At 39.9% G+C, this 17,469-nt stretch overlaps 1 protein-coding gene, 2 long non-coding RNA genes and 3 other non-coding genes across 12 annotated transcripts; 5 read left to right on the plus strand and 1 right to left on the minus strand.

Annotated features, from left to right (window-relative positions):
- The first annotated feature begins 817 nt into the window (after positions 1-817).
- mapre3a (microtubule-associated protein, RP/EB family, member 3a) lies at positions 818-5,203 on the plus strand. 3 transcript variants are annotated; one of them, XM_067480609.1, is made up of 7 exons: positions 818-972; positions 2,320-2,448; positions 2,556-2,701; positions 2,805-2,997; positions 3,842-3,984; positions 4,376-4,528; positions 4,998-5,203. In XM_067480609.1, exons 2-7 carry the CDS (start codon positions 2,328-2,330, stop codon positions 5,064-5,066), a joined length of 825 nt encoding a protein of 274 aa, XP_067336710.1. In that variant the 5' UTR covers positions 818-972; positions 2,320-2,327; the 3' UTR covers positions 5,067-5,203. The 3 variants fall into 3 exon arrangements, with proteins under 3 accessions (XP_067336710.1, XP_067336711.1, XP_067336712.1); XM_067480610.1 differs by having other exon boundaries at positions 2,805-2,961; XM_067480611.1 differs by lacking the exons at positions 818-972; positions 2,556-2,701.
- Positions 5,204-6,861: 1,658 nt separating this feature from the next.
- Positions 6,862-6,934, plus strand: trnaa-agc (transfer RNA alanine (anticodon AGC)). The gene has a single exon. It is a non-coding gene; the product is annotated as a tRNA-Ala (tRNA).
- A 297-nt stretch (positions 6,935-7,231) lies between these two features.
- Positions 7,232-7,304, plus strand: trnaa-agc (transfer RNA alanine (anticodon AGC)). The gene has a single exon. It is a non-coding gene; the product is annotated as a tRNA-Ala (tRNA).
- A 1,210-nt stretch (positions 7,305-8,514) lies between these two features.
- On the plus strand, positions 8,515-11,819 carry LOC137101923 (uncharacterized). Of its 4 annotated transcripts, none has more exons than XR_010911119.1 (5): positions 8,515-8,792; positions 9,124-9,454; positions 9,967-11,092; positions 11,221-11,352; positions 11,498-11,819. It is a non-coding gene; the product is annotated as an uncharacterized lncRNA (long non-coding RNA). The 4 variants fall into 4 exon arrangements; XR_010911120.1 differs by having other exon boundaries at positions 9,967-10,244; positions 10,634-11,092; positions 11,221-11,819; XR_010911121.1 differs by having other exon boundaries at positions 9,967-10,244; positions 10,967-11,092; positions 11,221-11,819.
- A 428-nt stretch (positions 11,820-12,247) lies between these two features.
- On the minus strand, positions 12,248-14,980 carry LOC137101924 (uncharacterized). Of its 2 annotated transcripts, XR_010911123.1 has the most exons (4): positions 14,740-14,980; positions 13,979-14,092; positions 12,892-13,138; positions 12,248-12,384 (listed from the first exon to the last, which is right to left on the minus strand). It is a non-coding gene; the product is annotated as an uncharacterized lncRNA (long non-coding RNA). The 2 variants fall into 2 exon arrangements; XR_010911122.1 differs by lacking the exon at positions 13,979-14,092.
- Positions 14,981-16,369: 1,389 nt separating this feature from the next.
- Positions 16,370-16,442, plus strand: trnaa-agc (transfer RNA alanine (anticodon AGC)). The gene has a single exon. It is a non-coding gene; the product is annotated as a tRNA-Ala (tRNA).
- Positions 16,443-17,469: the final 1,027 nt, after the last annotated feature.

Here is a 17,469-nt window from a genome sequence, read left to right on the forward strand (position 1 = left end):
ACAAATGTCAATGAGTTGTTTGCAGTGTCGCCAAAGCTGATTTTCCCTCCATCAAGACCCCTCTTTTGACCTTCTGGAGGGGCCTGACTCCTCGCCTGAGAATTGCTGGACTAACCAATCACAATGTTTACATGTATAAAGTACTTAGAAATGACAACCAACACGTTATAATTAATACATCTCCACCACAGGAGACAATTTTCTGCAGAATGAATGATTTAACTTTTGACACTTTACATGTTTTCACTGATAATTCTGTGTCTTCACGGGATTTTGGTTGCAGGCTCTTGAGATTTGCACGACATTACAAATGGTTGTAATGAGAGCGTTTCTCTTTTGATATTTAATTAATCATCTTGCAGAAAGCTCACTGCTTTTCCATCATAACTATCATTCTCATTTTGTCGGTTACGTGTCATTATAAACTCAAGCATCTTTTGGTTGCTGCTGACTGAACAACAAAAAAACAAATATCATTTAGGGGTTTTAAAAAAATCTGGTCGAAAGTATTGTGTGCTTTCTGACATTTTATACTAAACGCCAATTAATAAAGAACTCAAACTAATCGATGATGGAATCACTGCAGAGCTAATCAGCATATTAGTACTTTTACTTAAGAAACAAATAATTGTAAATATTTTTTGTCCCACACAGCAGCAGCACATAAATCATTAATGTGGGGCTTTTTTGTGCAGCCTGACCTCAGTAAAACCTTAGTCACTAGCAGGTTTAAAATCCAACCACACACATTATGTGTCACACAGCAGGAACAGGCCAAAGTCCTATTTATAATGAACCTTTAACGGCATGGTGTCGGGCGCATGCGCAGTAAGAGCTGGATTGTTGCAGCCCCAGACAGGGCGGCCCGTTACCAAGCACTGCACCGCGCAGGGTCTGACAACGACGCCAGCAACGGGCATTGACATACGGAATACTGCCAGCGTGAAAACAACTCAGACACTCCTGAATACAGTGAGTATCACCGCACGGAGAAGCCTTTAACTCGGCCGGTCCATCTTATCCCCTCCTTTGCGTGCGCGTAAAGCTGTGTGTGTTTTATTCCCATGCAGAACCGGGTATTTCCCGTGCACTGACAACCCTGAGGTGTTCGGGGAGGCCTGTAGAGGGGGCCGCTAGGAGAGCATAAGCAGCGTTGCGGGTTTTCAACCGAAAGGCACCAAGCAAACGGGCACACATATTGTTCTCAGCTCAGGCTAGAAATGTCAGACCCCCGCCCATTCGTTCCTGCTCGACTTCAGCGCTGGGCGCTCGGGATTTTGCTGCAGTCATTACTGGAGATCTCTCTCAAAGGCCCCACAGATTTGTGGAGAACACTGACTTTTGCTTTCGACACAATAATCCCTATTTATTAGGAATTACAGCCACTGCAATGTGTGCGCCTCTAACCGTAGATAGACCCGTCTGCGCGGTTTTGGCTCGTCTATGGGTTTATTGTCAGTCATCTGGTTGTAGGTTATAATCATGTAATTGTGAGCTAGCCAACCCTGTGGGAGAATGAAGGTGTACTATTAGTGTTTTCACCAGGAATCACCGTCGTGCAAATCTCAGGTGATTCGGAAGATGTGCGTAAAAGCGAGAGACATCCTGTGATTTCTCTCTGTCAGCTGCAGACACAGAGCGGTGTGTGACCTTAAAACCACATTTTTAAGTCTCTTGTCCCACTGCCCGTGAATGTGCAGTTTTACTGCAGGGAACGTCAAGGTGTTACATGCTCAATTTTGACGTGACACTGCTGGCAGGTAGTAGGAAGCAAGCAAAGTGAGCACAAATAAGGCTGAAGCTGCCAGATTTGCAAAGCTGCTCACAATCATCAGGATATTTCTGTTTAATCTAGGGGGGATTATGCTCACCACACATGTTTAGATTACAACTGCAGCTAAAGATGCTTCACAGGCAAAAATCAACTGCAGTTCGCATGTGTCAGCAGTGTTACAGGTCTCTGTTGCTTTACACGCCCACAACAGCACAGAGATCTGACCCAGCCCAGCAAGAATTGCTCCCTCAGTCTTAGGACATGAGAAAAAAAAAAAGAGAAACCCTCTCAAATGATAGCTGGGGAATGTCAGTTACAACATGTCGACTTACTGTAGGACACTCTATTCAGGACATTTAGAAGGAACAGGTAGCTCCATGAATGAATCTAGAGGCGTTGATCAATCAATATATCAACAGACATGATTCAGTGAATAATTTATGCAAAAGTACACAATTCGCTTTTCTTGGCTTTTGGTTACTGTGATGCACAACCAGAAAATCCAACTGAATGCCTACAGTCTTGTCCTTTGGTTTTTGTTTTAGGTGAGGGGATGGCAGTGAATGTGTACGCCACATCTGTCTCCATTGACAACCTCAGCCGACATGACATGCTGGCATGGGTCAACGATTCTTTGCATCTCACCTACACCAAGATTGAACAGCTCTGTTCAGGTAAAAAGCTAAAGTCTTACTGGAATACTGCTTGATAAGGAAGTCCTACTGTAGCCGCTCAGAATGAGGTGACCTAAACAAAAATGTTGGCTCTCTGTGTCTTCCAGGAGCGGCATATTGCCAGTTCATGGACATGTTGTTTCCAGGTTGTATCCTTCTGAAAAAGGTTAAATTTCAAGCCAAGCTGGAGCATGAATTTATACACAACTTCAAAGTTCTTCAGGCAGCTTTTAAAAGGATGAGTGTCGACAAAGTCAGAATCCTTTTTGTCGATTCATTTGATATATTTTTAAATGCTTGTGTTTTTCGTAAGATGCACGTTATATCACATGAACTGTCCTGTTTCCATTCTCCAGATAATCCCCGTAGAAAAGCTGGTAAAAGGGAAGTTCCAGGACAACTTTGAATTTGTTCAGTGGTTCAAGAAGTTCTTTGACGCCAACTACGACGGGAAGGAGTATGACCCTTTACTAGCCAGACAGGGCCAGGACGTGGCCCCTCCCCCCAACCCAGGTGATCACTTTATCCACAAACCAAAGAGAAACCCAGGTAAACGCAACAGCTTTGCCTTTGCTGCACGGTCTTGCTGAGCTTTGGATGGCTCAAAAGCGCTCCCTGCAAGCAAGTGGTGTGAGCAGCACGATTCACAGAATGACTGCTGTCTACTTAGATCCATCTCACTGCCCAGCACTCACAAGCAACACGGCACTGTGTAGGTATGACTGAGTCACTGGCGGGATATTCACATCATGCAACTTACTTTTTCAGTTCTGTTTAACTGTGATCAGTGACGGCAGAAGAACTACAGAGATGCAGCTGCTTACGCTGCACTGTTGCAGCCTGATCTTGGTGAACGATAAACTGACAAACAACGTTTTACTAACTAGAGTAATATCAGGCCGGCGAGCCTTGCTCTGTCCCTGTGAATGATTTTTCTTGGAGGATCATGGTGAACAACCTAATTTGACTTGAATTGTGCCATAAGCCTGCTTTGTGACTTTGTCACTAGCAAGCGGTGTGGGTGTACGTGGGCAGAATGACTGCATTTATTTTATTTTATTTCAAATCTGTGATAATGCGTGTTGGCATGTTTTGTCTTTGAATTTCTTTGAAACACCTCTGCTGCAGCACTTATAGAGCTTAGGCAGCTCATTGGATCAAGATTTTGACTTAAAAGACGTTTAAATTACCGTTTTGCTGTAAAACATTCTGAAATAACACAGATCACAAGAACAGTGTATCAGAGGCACAACATTATGCAACAAGCTGAAAACACCAGCTCTCTATAATGTGCTCTATCCATCGCCACAGTTGCTACAAAGCCATAATAAGTTCAGTGATTTGGTTTTAGTTCTAATGCTCAACATCTCCTTACCATCTCTTATCGACCCAGGACCACAGAGGACATCTCCCACAGTTCCCAAAAACATGCCAACACCACAGCGGGTCCAACACAACACTCCAGCCATGAGGAAGAATCCATCTTTGTCCAGAAATGGGGGCAGTGATGCTGAGGTCATGGAGCTAAATCAACAGGTAGAGTTGAATGGAGAGGAAAGAGAGCGGCACCATTTCTTCGTCTCATGTCTATGATCCTCTACAGATTCATGTCTACAGAAATTTGTAGATATATTCTCTCAAACAAGCTTCTCAGGAGAGACAATCTGACATGGTACAGTAGGAAAATCACTCGTGTAAATAGAAAACTAACAATGGCTGCATTCTGTTTGGCTGCTTCGCTTTCACGATTCTGTTATTGTACATACTGACACAAAAGGAAGAGCTATATTGGCCGACGGTAAATGTGGTAAAAAGGGAGTGAATGAAAAAACAAAAGTACCTTTATTGCGTATTTTTTTCTAGGTACATTATGGCAAAGTCGACTGTCTGACTCAAAGCTGTGTTTTTTCCACTTGTCTTTCCCAAGTTGATGGAGTTGAAGTTGACTGTAGATGGACTAGAGAAGGAGAGAGACTTCTACTTCAGCAAACTACGGGACATCGAGTTGATCTGCCAGGAACACGAGAGTGAAAACAACCCTGTCCTCAGCAGGATAATCAACATTCTCTACGCAACAGAGGTATATTTGAGCTCACCTACTACAAGTCCAGGCTGCAGTGACTCACTTCAATCTGTATGAGATTAGAGTGCAACACTACAGACAGCTATATGCAACACAGGTTTTAGAAAGTTGTCGGTTTAGCATCAACAGACATTGTGGCACTGCTTATATGTTTCTGCGATAGGATGTCATGGGTCTGGATAAAAGCAAGTTATGAAGACTGAAGTATCCACATTGGTGCACTTGTAAATTTTCCCTTGGATGGAAAAACCCACCTGCTGTAACAGATGCCAGTTTCTCTTAGTGTATGGAAAGACTTCATGTTGTCAGATAAACCCATTAAAGAAATACTGATTGAGGTAATGCAGGAACAGGGGGTTAGCCAGTCCAGCTGTGAAGTCAGGACTCTTGTGTTCGCACAGGAATGTTTTAGCGTAACAAAAAATAAAACAATAACCTGAAGGTCTTTTTTTCTTGTGGATTTCAGGAAGGCTTCGCACCTCCAGATGATGACGACCTCGATGAACAAGCTCACCTGGACCAGGATGAATACTGAACTTTCATCGTCCTCCTCCTCTAACATTTCCACCCTCCCCTTCCTTTTCCTTTTGCCCTCATTTATTTTCTGCTCTCTCTGCATGTTCTCCGCAAATACTTACCATTATCCCCGTTCTCTGCCCGTCTTTTCCTTTCTTTCTTACTTGTATATCCGTTGGTAATACAGTCCCATCCACCCTCTGGCAGCCTACATACCACACACAACTACTCTGCATCATCATTTGCTGCTCCTCCTTGCCTCCACTTACACAGTAACAGTAACAGTAATGCACCAACATACCCCAGTTATTTCAGCATGAGCAACACAGAAATGGAGCTCAGCCCGGCATGGCAATCGTTACGACAAACAGTGAATTTAGGTCTGTAAATATTACTGACATTTTGATTTCTGAGAGAACAATGTCTTTGCTCATTATGGAGTTATTTTTTTTGCCTTTGGTGCGATGTTAATACTACTGTTAGAGCACAGAACAACCCTGCTCCCATGTGCCATCTGGACACCGCCAGAGCTACTAAACTGTACTAACTGTAACAAAAGTGACATTTTAATGAAAGTTTAATATTTATTTAACTTATGTTTCCTTTCGATTAACTTTGTAGCAAAATTGGTGCAAAACCTACTTTACATCAACCGAAAGCTAAAGGTTTGTGTGTTATTTAAGTTATGATTTATGCTTGAATGAGCATAAAGCTTTTGGTTTCTGTTCTGTTTGGTTCGTGGCATGTCGAAACGCTGAAGGAAATGCTTTTGGGGTACTGACCGAAGGCGTATGATCAGTGCTCCGCAATTACTCATTATTGATCAGCAACATATCTGAGCATGAGAATGTTACACATTGACCGTGAATGAGTGATATTTTGTAAATGTGTTTTGTGTGCAGATTTTGTCTGATGTTGCACGATCTTGGTTAATTGCCGTTGCATCGTTTAGGCCAACATGCAGTAGCCTTTAAGTTTAAAATTTAGAGGTGCAGACTAACAACATGGTTATAGATTGTAGCTGTTGTAGCTGCTGTAATTTTTGATTCTAAAATATAAGGGCACCTGACATAATTAGTACGGACACATTTTCACTTGACAGCTTTTGTCATGTTTTTACTGCTAACCATACAGTGTTCATATTTTGATTTTCTGCAAACAGTTGCAGAGAGTGTATGAGTTTGATAGAAAGTCAGTGTTAATAGATTTATGACCAGCTGACTGGTCATCATTAGCACCCAGTAAAACCAAGGAAGTCTCTCTGTCCCTCACCAGCTATTTTTACTTTTCAAACTGGCTGTCATCTGTTCTGGAAATTGCACCCATTGATCATGTAAACATCTACAGAATACTTCAACAGAACATATTCTGTGTTTTGAATAAAGAAACAGTTGTGAAATAAATTTGTTGTGTGTAATTTATGGGAACATTGATTTGTAATGCAGAAATGTGCCACGATAGCTTATTTGTGTCCACTCTTCGATAGATAGATAGCCAGATATTTTATTAATGCCTGAAGGGAAATTATAACAAAATAGCATATATACAAAAACTATTAATACACTGTACACTTTGCAATTAAGGGAGGCGATTGAGACAGTTGGTACTATAGTGTGAATATGCAGAAACAGTGGATGTATGGTACAGTTGTGGAGAGGATAGGAGCTGTTCTCCATGATGTTTTACATGTATTCTACAGCGTATACGATCAGTTTAGCTCTATCTGGGATTTGTTTGTAGCCCACAGTAACATTTTTGTGTATCTGTATAGTGATAAATTTGAAAACACGTGTTTTTTCTGCGTTTTCTCAGATGGGGGATTAGCTCAAATGGTAGAGCGCTCGCTTAGCATGCGAGAGGTAGCGGGATCGATGCCCGCATCCTCCACTGGGGAAAAGCCCCACTTTTACGTATTTTGACAAAATTTCTTCCACACTAGAAAAAAACCCTACAAAACTTTATTCACTGTCTAACTCCAATGTTTGACGAAAGGTTGATGTAGTGAATTCTTCTATGTTGATGAACAGAAAAGCGCGGTCTCCCAAAAAGAATGCAGCCAATTCGAAATGTTTTTCAAAGGTAAAAACTCGGCTGGATACAAAAATATAAATAAAAAAATCCAGTTTCAGCCAAATAATCGTGTTTCATGATAATCAGCACATTCCATGGGCTGCGGAGCGTACAGGGGGATTAGCTCAAATGGTAGAGCGCTCGCTTAGCATGCGAGAGGTAGCGGGATCGATGCCCGCATCCTCCAAGACTGTTTTATCCTTTACAATGTGAGCCCGTTGTTGTTCTGTGTTTTTAACCAACTCGCCACGTGTCGTCACCGTGTCAGTGGCGGAAGGATACATCTAAACCAAGGTGCTTACATTTCCCTGCTGTAGTAACTTTCTGCCGAACTAGTGATGCTGCAGTACTTTTTTCATGTGATTTCGAATTAAACAAGACTTTAACGCAATCAGCGTCCTGACGAAAAATTAACACTAAACCACGTGCAAATAAAGTAGAACCGAAGGTCTTTTCTATATCCTTTCCGCTGAAAGAGCGTCTATTGGCGCATTCAATGCTACGTCATCAATGGTCACACTGTAGAGCCAATCCCGTTGCAAGTAAACAGGAAAGTAATTACAGCTGCTATAGATAATTCATCAAAATGATAGAGATCATTGATTCGATTCACTCCTCCTCCCAGTATTTTTTGTTTTTAAAGTAATCAATTATTATGCGATGTGAAGTTTAGAAATGTTTACTGAAACGTATTCACAAATTCAAACTTCAGACACAGTTGAACAAAGGTTATATGGTCCAATGATAATAATAATCATAATCATAATGAGGAGGAGGATAATAATAATAATAAAATTAGGATAAAACAATAACAAATTTGAAATAATTATTTTCACTGCTAGGTTGCAGTCATAGATTTTGGTGATTACAAATAATATGAGAATAAACTTGCAATATAAACGTGCAATATTGCATACTGTAATAGATTTTGGTGATTACAAATTAATATGAGAAAACACTTGCTATATTGCATACTGTAGCCATACAAACTTGATCCATGGAGGACTAAAATTACTTATTTAGAAATGGATAATTAAATAAATAAACAAACGTAGAAACAAGTAAATAAATGCACAAATAATATGGAAATAAGGGAATAAATAAATTAATGTATCTCGAAATAAATCCACATAGAACGTAGAACTATAGAACATAGTACGTCTACATTAATTTATTTCTACCTTTCTCTATTTGTTTATTTATTTATAAATTTGAACATGTATTCACTTTTATAGTTCTCACTCACTTGTAAGTCGCTTTGGATAAAAGCGTCTGCTAAATGACTAAATGTAAATGTTCTGTGTGCGTATGCTAATTAGGTGGGTGGTCCTCACCCCAATCTAAAGCAGGATTGGTCGACTGAGGACAGACAGAAGCAAACGATTCCCAATAAATCTTTGTGGAAAGACGCGTGTTCGCTTAACTAATCCTGGGTGAGTCGTGTGCTAGTTGACCTGCTGCGAGTCGTAGCAGAAAACCATAAGTTTCTTCTCTGCAAGCGACGTATTCACAAAGTGACACACATTTTAGTGAAGCATTCTGCCTAAATGTAATGGTATTTTGCTAAACTTAGACAGCGACGGCTTGGTTAGGTGTTGCGCGGCGCCAGGCATCGTCAACGCCTCAACAACCTTCGCCACAGGAGACCGCGACGCCTAACGCCTTACTTTTCAAGGTTTGAAAGACATAATGATTATATTTGTTTTACGGGATTATTTATTAAACTATAAGTGGGTTAATAATTCAGATATAAGTCAAAGTTATATGACACATCCTATCTAAACCATAATCTGATGTCTGATCAGTTTAAGAATCTAAATCATGTCTAAGTCAACAGATTTTAGTTCTCAGTCAGAACCTGTAGATTTTGAAGCAATTAACTTTGGGAAAAGTGCGATACCATCCTTACGCTTGTGATGTTAATTACATGTTTAACATGCACATCTTATTTTCTTTGCTTAAGTAAAAAAAATATGTGTTGGTGGGATTTTTATTTTCTTTTTCAGGTAGCGACACAAATCCAGAAGACTTCAGAGAGTTCATTTTAGAGGCGCATCCAAAACTCAGACAAGGGGGAGGATTTGAGTTGCTCGGAATTTCTGAGAGAACTAGGAGTCTCCAACTGATTCTCTTTCACTGCTCCAACGAGGGCTATTATGTGAGAAATTTGAAAGCTGCACAAACCCAGATTGGACATGCTACCATTTTCATCTGAATCTAGAACCTTTGAGTTCCTCAACTAAAAAATAACCTGGATGCAGCAATGAACAGGTTGGACCACCTCAGAATTGTGAAGAGTTCCCTTTTTCATGCATCACGTAGTGATGAGTGCCTGAGGTATGTGTTGTACTTCCTTAGTGGGACAAACATTATGGCAAATTGCCACAACTTACATTTTGTAATTATTTGGCCAAATAATAGATGTTTGCTAAAACTGGATACCAGTTGTGGTGAATGCAGGATAACGGTCTCAGTATATTTATGTGATCATCATTTTTAACACTTAGCTTTTTTGTTTTACTAGATTGCAGTGATTGTGATATGCACTACAGAATGTGCTAGCAACCATAACCTTTTATTGGTTTGTTTTTACCCAAGGGTACTGCAGAGCAGGGGTGAGGTAGAGAATGAGGTAGCAGGACCCTCCTGCAGTGAAAGTAGACTTATGAGCATGTTGAGGACAGATCACGGGCCAGCAGCACCAACTAGTCAGTGCTACTTTAGGGAAATATGGCCCCACAGCCAACTCAGACACATGATAATTGATCTTGACCCCTTTGAGGAGAGAGGCCTTCCTGATCTCTACATGCCAATCATAACAATCATTTTAATGTTTTTGCCATTACTAGAATGGAAAACTGCTCCAACTCCAAAAGAGGCAGCGAAGAGAGATAGAAGACTTTTTAATCAACATGCCACTGAAAGACCACCAAGGTTTACCGTGGATCTTGGTGACAGTGAAGAGGACAGAAAGAAAATTGGAGATTAAAACATACATACATGAGAGAGAGAGCGTAACACCGATGTCTTTGCAGTGCAGGAGATCCAGCACTTGGTGATGGTTTGACACCTCATGTCTTTGCAACCATGACGTCCAGACTTCAGTGTGGTTTTGACATCAGTTTTGGTAAACAAAAATTCCATATTTTATGTCCAATTTCGTTTTTACATATGCTTTATGACACGCTAGTGTTAAATCACTGTAGACCACTAGCAGCAGTTTATTTTGAATTGGTAAAGTTTACTCTTGTGACAGTGCTTTTTTAAAATTTCCCATAAGGTTTCTGTTTGATTTGTTCCTGGTAGAAAACAGATCTAAACTCCCAGATCATCGCCCTGATCTTAACCTCTAAACTGATTCCATAAACATAAATGTGCCCGTTTAAAGAATGGGTTTCTGCAGGATACAGTAAACTACACTATTTACTGAATTCTAATTAGTAATGCAAATATTGATGAATGTTTGTCTAAAATATTTGTTAGCATTGATATTTGTCATTTGCCTTGTTTTTGAAGGTGAAGATCGGATTCCCTGACGTCTTTGTTGTTAATGGCCGAATGGTTGGGCTTTTTTTTCTTCACGATGGGCTTTGCCTAGGTGGTTTGAGGAGACCATTAAGATGCTATGAGGCATTTTTTTAAAAAGACTTAATTAATAGGAAGGAGTGCTAGGACTGTAAAACCATAGAAGTAGAATTTAGTAGTAATAGTTTTATTTTCAGTGTGACTTAAAATCTGTTGCAGTTATTGCATTATTGGTAATAAGTGTGCCAAACCCCAGTGTCTGCATCAGATATGTATGAAATACTGAGTCTTGAGAAATTAAAACATTCTTATTTTTAATGTTAGCTGGATGGAAGGGCACACTTCACTAAAGAAAAGCAGATCATCAATGAGTTGGCGCCGTCGTGGGATTTGCCTCCAATTACATTGGCGAACAGCATATGGCTGCTTGACAAACTGCTTCTCCATGCTGTAAGTATTCTGTATTGAAAAAGTCCTAACTTTATTAGTTTTACTGTGTGTGTGTGTTTGAGATGACTCAAAGATGGGTGTCAAGAATTTTCTGGGCTGGGAGGCTTAGGCTTCTGTTAATTTTTCAGGTCATTGGAAGAGCTTTAAATCAACTACAGAGGGGTCTGAAAGAGACATGGATCTGGCCTTTGCTAACAGAGAGGAGGGACACGATTCCCCTTCAGTTTCCAAGAACCTCTGCTCTACAGTGTACACTACAAGTAAGTGATCTCATGCTGCTGTACAGTATTTAGCTGTCATTGCCTCATTTGCTTTGGCTTACAACAAAAAGTTGCTTTGAGATCTAGAACCAGATGCTCACAGTGCAGAATGGGTTTCCATTCTGCAATGCAAATTCCACTCTAGATGGTAGAATGGACTGTGCTTCCCAGACAAGTGGCTCCTGAAGTGGTGGAGAGCAACTTCCCACGGTCTTCTACCTGCTTTCACCCCCCTGAAACTTCAAGGATACAAGGAGTAAGTTTTTTTTTTTATTGGCCTTTTGGGCACTGACACAGGGTTTGGCAATGGTCCAAGGAGACAGTAACACAAATGTCACCCAGCAGTTATTTACAGTTTATCTTGCTTGGCCAGCCAAAGATAATTTGTTTAGTTCTTTATGTAACACTACTGTAAGGGGTGCACTGTATTCAATAAGGCAAGTTAATTTTTTGAATGCCATCTTAATTCTGTTCAGAGTGCAGTTTTAAAGCTGAGGACCCTGTTGGAGACATTCTGACTTGTTATGCTTTATTCATGTCTTTAATAAGTTCAGTCTTTCATAACACTTGAAAATAAATGCTTTCAAAGTTGTCTTGACAACAAGTTACTTGTTTTTAATACAAAGCTATAGCCGTGTTTTTAAAAGGTTAAACCTGAAATTTTCATTAAGTGTAACTGTTTGCAAATGTAATATACAATGCATGTTTTATACAAAGACTGCTGTTAAATAAAAAGTTACCATATTAATACATTTGAAAAGTGCTTGGTAAATTATGCTATCACAATTCAACTCTGGCATCAGTAACTGCAAAGACCTAATACTTCATGAACACAGCTTATGAAGCAAGAATCTATTGAAGTATTTCTGCCAGTAAGCCCAGAATGTACATGGACATCTAGTGTTGGACAGTGGGCCAGCAGGGTCTGGAAGATGTTCAGTTTCTTGCTCCATCAGTGATCGTTGTGATCCCTGTTCAGTTACGTCAGGTGACAATGGCCACATGGTCCAGACCAGTCAACTCCCTGTGAACCTGTAATTGTTTAAAGTCAACTTGATTTGCAAAGATGTTACATTTTAAGTATATTCCTTCTTATAGAACCTAGTTTGAAACATTTGGACAACATTGTTGGTATGCTTTTATGCAGAAATCTACAATTTGCTATGAAAAAAAATTGACAAGATAAAACAATCTAGAAAGTATTTGAAATACAAAAGGCCAAGTAGTGACTTCATCTGTCTGATTTAAATAGGCTAATTGAATAATTCTAAGATTGTAGAAGTGTTTTGCTAATTACAAGAAAACTTTGAAGTATAATTTAAATATGATTGTTTACCAAATGTCTGTGCCAGCATAATTGTATTTGAAATATTCTGCTGATCCAAAAATCAATGACAAATACAAATCACCTGCATCTTGTTTCCTCATAATTGTAGCAACACCTCAACTGAGTGACTTTCCCTAACAGGTTATGGCAATAAATGAGTAAAGTCACACTGTCAAAGTAAAAAATAGTTACCAAAAAAAAAAACCATTTACCTGTGAAGGGTCTCACTGGGCCTCATGCTCATGGGAAGTCCACAGTTGCAGAGGGGACTGGATTTCTGGTGTGTGGATGTTCCAGCCACGCTGGAAAAATGAAGGTGCTTCTGTATGTGTGACAGCACTAACCCAGAGCATAGAGATGCACTTAGTTGTCAGGAGTGAGAAGGCTCCCTCAAGGTTGGTAAAGATGGTGTAGAGATCAGTTAGTCCTGCATAAACATCTCTCCAGAGCCTTTCAATTCTGATGGAAAAAGAATGTGCATCACTAGAATATTTGAATATTAAAAACATCACATGTAAAATTGCACTTTTCACCTTTTGCCTACTGTTTTATATAATACTGGCCACAATGAAAAGCCTCACCTTGAAAAAACAATAATGGGATGTTGTGGCTCTGTACTCAAATAAAGCTTCTGTCACACTCAAATGTTTCTTTAATTGACTGATTCTGTTTATGTTGAATGTGCAGTTTGACTTAAGTGACATTTCTGAGTTCACCTTAAAGCTTGAGGTGCAAGTATGAGCATTCTTTGGTCTAAAAATGTGTAACTAGAATTGTGTGATAACAGGTTCTCGTAATTATTTCTTTTCATCCAGTCATTGGTTGAAGAAATCAAACTACAGAAGTTACAGTGAAAATGATGAGTGGCTTCGTGTTACTGGTGGGAGAATATAGTAGCTTCAGAAGGAAGTTTGGCTGCATGTCAGCCTGCCTTTCAACACAATGAGGAACTCGATTGTTTTTGATGGACAAAAACTCAATTTAGCCCAAATGCTGACTTATGTGGGTAAATTACTATTGTATTAAAATTATCCTTTAAGATGTAAATCCATCTTTCAATGCACTGTACATCAAGTATAAATGATAAGTCAGTCAAAACTTTAATCAAATAAAGTGATGCCTTTTATATTGCACTTTACAAAAGTGTTATGCTTATAATTAAAAGATTGTATGACCTTTGATTATTTACTGCCAGCAATGCCTGTTCAGTCCTCTGTTAGCCGCCTTGTGGCGTGCAGCCTCAACATTTTCCCCACCCTTACCAGACCTTAGACGTGACGGCACGTAATAGACACTGACCGCTTCCAGAAAGCTCCTTAGGACTGTTGCTGCAGGGATGTTGGTGGCGCCACTCAAGTACACGATTGGATTACTAAAACCGTCAAAACCACCACGTACAACAATGATAAAAATCTGAAAATGACACGTATATTTGCAGAAGATGATCAGTACTGAGCCGACATCATGCATCTCTAGACATGCAAGCTTAGGCCAGAGTGACACAAAGCATAGTGTCTTATCAAAGAGCTACTGAAAGATTTAAAGTTGTATAAAACATGCCTCCATAACATTCAAAATATATATTCTAACGAAATTCTAGATAAGCATGTCTGTGTATAATTCCAGTTGACGTAAGGATTTACCTTGCAACGCTGAACGCCACAAAAAAAAAAAAAAAAAAAAACCCTCAAAAGCAGAGTTTTTATACACGGTTCTAATGAGTGATTGAAAATAGGCTTTAATCAATACAGTATTACACAGTGCACTTAAAAGTATTAGGTCACTGACAATACAGTTCTGTCCCCAAGCATGTCGGAATTACAGTGAAAACCAAAGCCAGAGTACCGAGCAGAAAGTCCTGACTACACTACTAATTTGTTTACAAGTTGCACATTGTGGGAGTCAAGGCCCGTTTTTATCATTTAAAAGTGTATAAATATGACGACAGTGACACCAATGTTTATCTAAAATAGATGTAAACTCACTCTTCTACAGTGAAGTGGATGTTTTTCCTAGGAAGTTTGAGCTATGCGTGAGATACTTAATGTTTTTTCAAATACCTCATCAGTTTGTGATTCCCATCGAACCTGCACCTTTGTGGGTTTAGCTGAAGGGTGCGCATCAAACCTCCACGAGGATCCACAACATGGATTCGCCATCCTGCAACATTCAAGGAAAACACAGATGTTGCTTCCCTAAAGAAAAGCTCAGCGATTCCCCAGTGTAGCAGTACATTCTCAACTAGAATCAGCACATGAGGTGCAGGAATCAGCAAGTGCTGCAAATTACCAAAGAGAAAAGGACGGATTACCAACTTGGTATCCAAACGCCTCGTCCCTTCAGGTGGCCAACACAGTTGGGATGTTGCTGCAGATCATGGTCCTCCTTAGAACTCACTAGATCGTGGACTCTGATGTTCCAAAATTATTAAAAATGTAAAAAAAAGTCGACAAGAGCAACATTATTCTCTCACTGCGTAAACTAAATCTAATGATCACAGTAACAGCCACTGCGTTCACGTCTGACGAAACAACGGTGAAACTGTTAACTTGTAACAATTTGTATATGAAGGAAATACTGTTATATCAGCATTAAAGTGATTATAGGTGCATTTAAAAAAGGTCTATAACATGTTAATGTAAGAGAAGTCCGAGCTAAGTTGGGGAACAAATACCGGTTTAGCTCCATGTGAGCTTGTTCTGACATGGAGCAACTAAGTTAGGTTACTCATGATGTCCTTTACCAAAAAGCTCTACTTTTGTCTCATCCGTCCAGTACGTTCTCCCAGAAGGATTGTGCTTTTGGGAAACTCCAGTCTTTCCTTTTTGATGCCTTTGTGTCAGCAGTGATGTCCACCTGTGTCTCCTACCATAGTGTCCCTTTTCTTTCAGATGGAGACAGATAGCAGGAGCTGACACTGTTCCCTGTGTCTGCAGATCAGTTTGAATTTGTTTGGACGTTAATCAGGGCTCTTTATCCACCATTCGAACAATCCGCTGTAATTCTTCATTAATTTTTCTCTTCCGTCCACGGAGATTAGCTACAGTACCACGGGCTGTAAACCTCTTGATATTGCGCAAAGTGGACACAGGAACATCAAGATCTGTGGCGATGGACTTGTAGCCTTGAGATTGTCCATGTTTTTTACCACAATTTTACTTTACACTTCTTTCTTTTCTCCATTTTAACTGGTTGCAAGTGTGATTACTATATTGCTCACACCTGTTACCTGCCACAGGCGTGTCTAAATACAAATTACAGGAGCGTCACATGCTTGAAAAGCATTTAGGTGAGCTTCAATGTTGCTGGGCAGCATCTTGAAGCCTTTCTAACACTTTCTGGATCAACTTGTTAATCCATGTTGGAGCCGAACTGAACTAAGTTATCGATCCAAGTGTAAAACCAATTACCCTTAGATGTTTGCTGGCTTAATGGTCCTTTTGACCAGGTACTTGCTTTAGCGAGGAAGAAGCAGTAGCGCTCAATCGATGAGAGCCGCATAACCAATCACTCTTTAGATCGTGGTGAGGCCCGCCCACTTTATTTATTCTTTTATTTACATATTTCTACATCGACTTATTTTTTATGCATTTCTTTATTTCGTGGCAAGTCAGCATGGAAAACCGTTCCCCGTGCTGTACGAACGAAACACAAACGTCACAACAAATTCCCTGTAAGCACGACAGCTGAGGGGGATTAGCTCAAATGGTAGAGCGCTCGCTTAGCATGCGAGAGGTAGCGGGATCGATGCCCGCATCCTCCAAGACTATTTTATCCTTTACATTGTGAGAACGTTGTTGTTCTGTGTCGTCACCGTGTCAGTGGCGGAAGGATACATCTAAACCAAGGTGCTTACGTTTCCCTGCTGTAGTAACTTTCTGCCGAACTAGTGATGCTGCAGTACTTTTTTCATGTGATTTCGAATTAAACAAGACTTAAACGCAATCGGCGTCCTGACGAACAACTAGCACTAAACCACATGCAAATGAATATAATAATAATTTGTTTACAATGAAAATACTTTTATATATGAACACATGACCAGACATCCAATATTAAGTTTAGAAATGTTTACTGGCGAAATGTATTCACAAATTCAAACATCAGAAACAGTTGCACAAAGGTTATATGGTTCAATGATAATAATAACAATGATGATGATGAGGAGGAGAATAATAATTCAATTAAGATAAAACAACAACCAATGTGAAATAAATATTTGCACCACTAGGTTGCAGTAATGGATTTTGGTGATGACAAATCAATATGAGAATAAACCTGCCTAACTGCATACTGTAGCCATAAAACTTTACCAACCCTGACTGCTTCCATTAATAAATGGCATAAACATTTTCAGGAATACACCTTACAAGTGGAAATATGGATTTTTTAAAATGTAAATCTGATTAGATCCCTCAAGCCCCCAACATTTTCTTCACCATGTAACCAGGCATGTTGTATAGGAAGAGAGCCAAGATGGCCAGCAGCAGGAGAGCAGTGACAATCTTGATGGTGAGCCACCTGTACTGGTCACACACCAGGTGCTTTGCAGCTTTGAAAGGGATGAGAAACCAGAGAAGGGCGATGTCTGGACGGCTGGTGAAACAAAGAGATATCAATGGTTAGCATTTAATCAAACTCAAAAATCTTTTAAAACAACTTGCTCATTGTTGGCCCATAAATTTACATCTTATGTGCTGCAGTAACGAAATACGAACACAGCCTGAGGTAATAGTCAGGCTTGAAGGTACTTCACAGACTTATAACAAAATCGGGTGAATACTACATTA

Source organism: Channa argus, chromosome 16 (genome assembly GCF_033026475.1).
Source record: "Channa argus isolate prfri chromosome 16, Channa argus male v1.0, whole genome shotgun sequence".
NCBI lineage: Eukaryota > Metazoa > Chordata > Actinopteri > Anabantiformes > Channidae > Channa > Channa argus.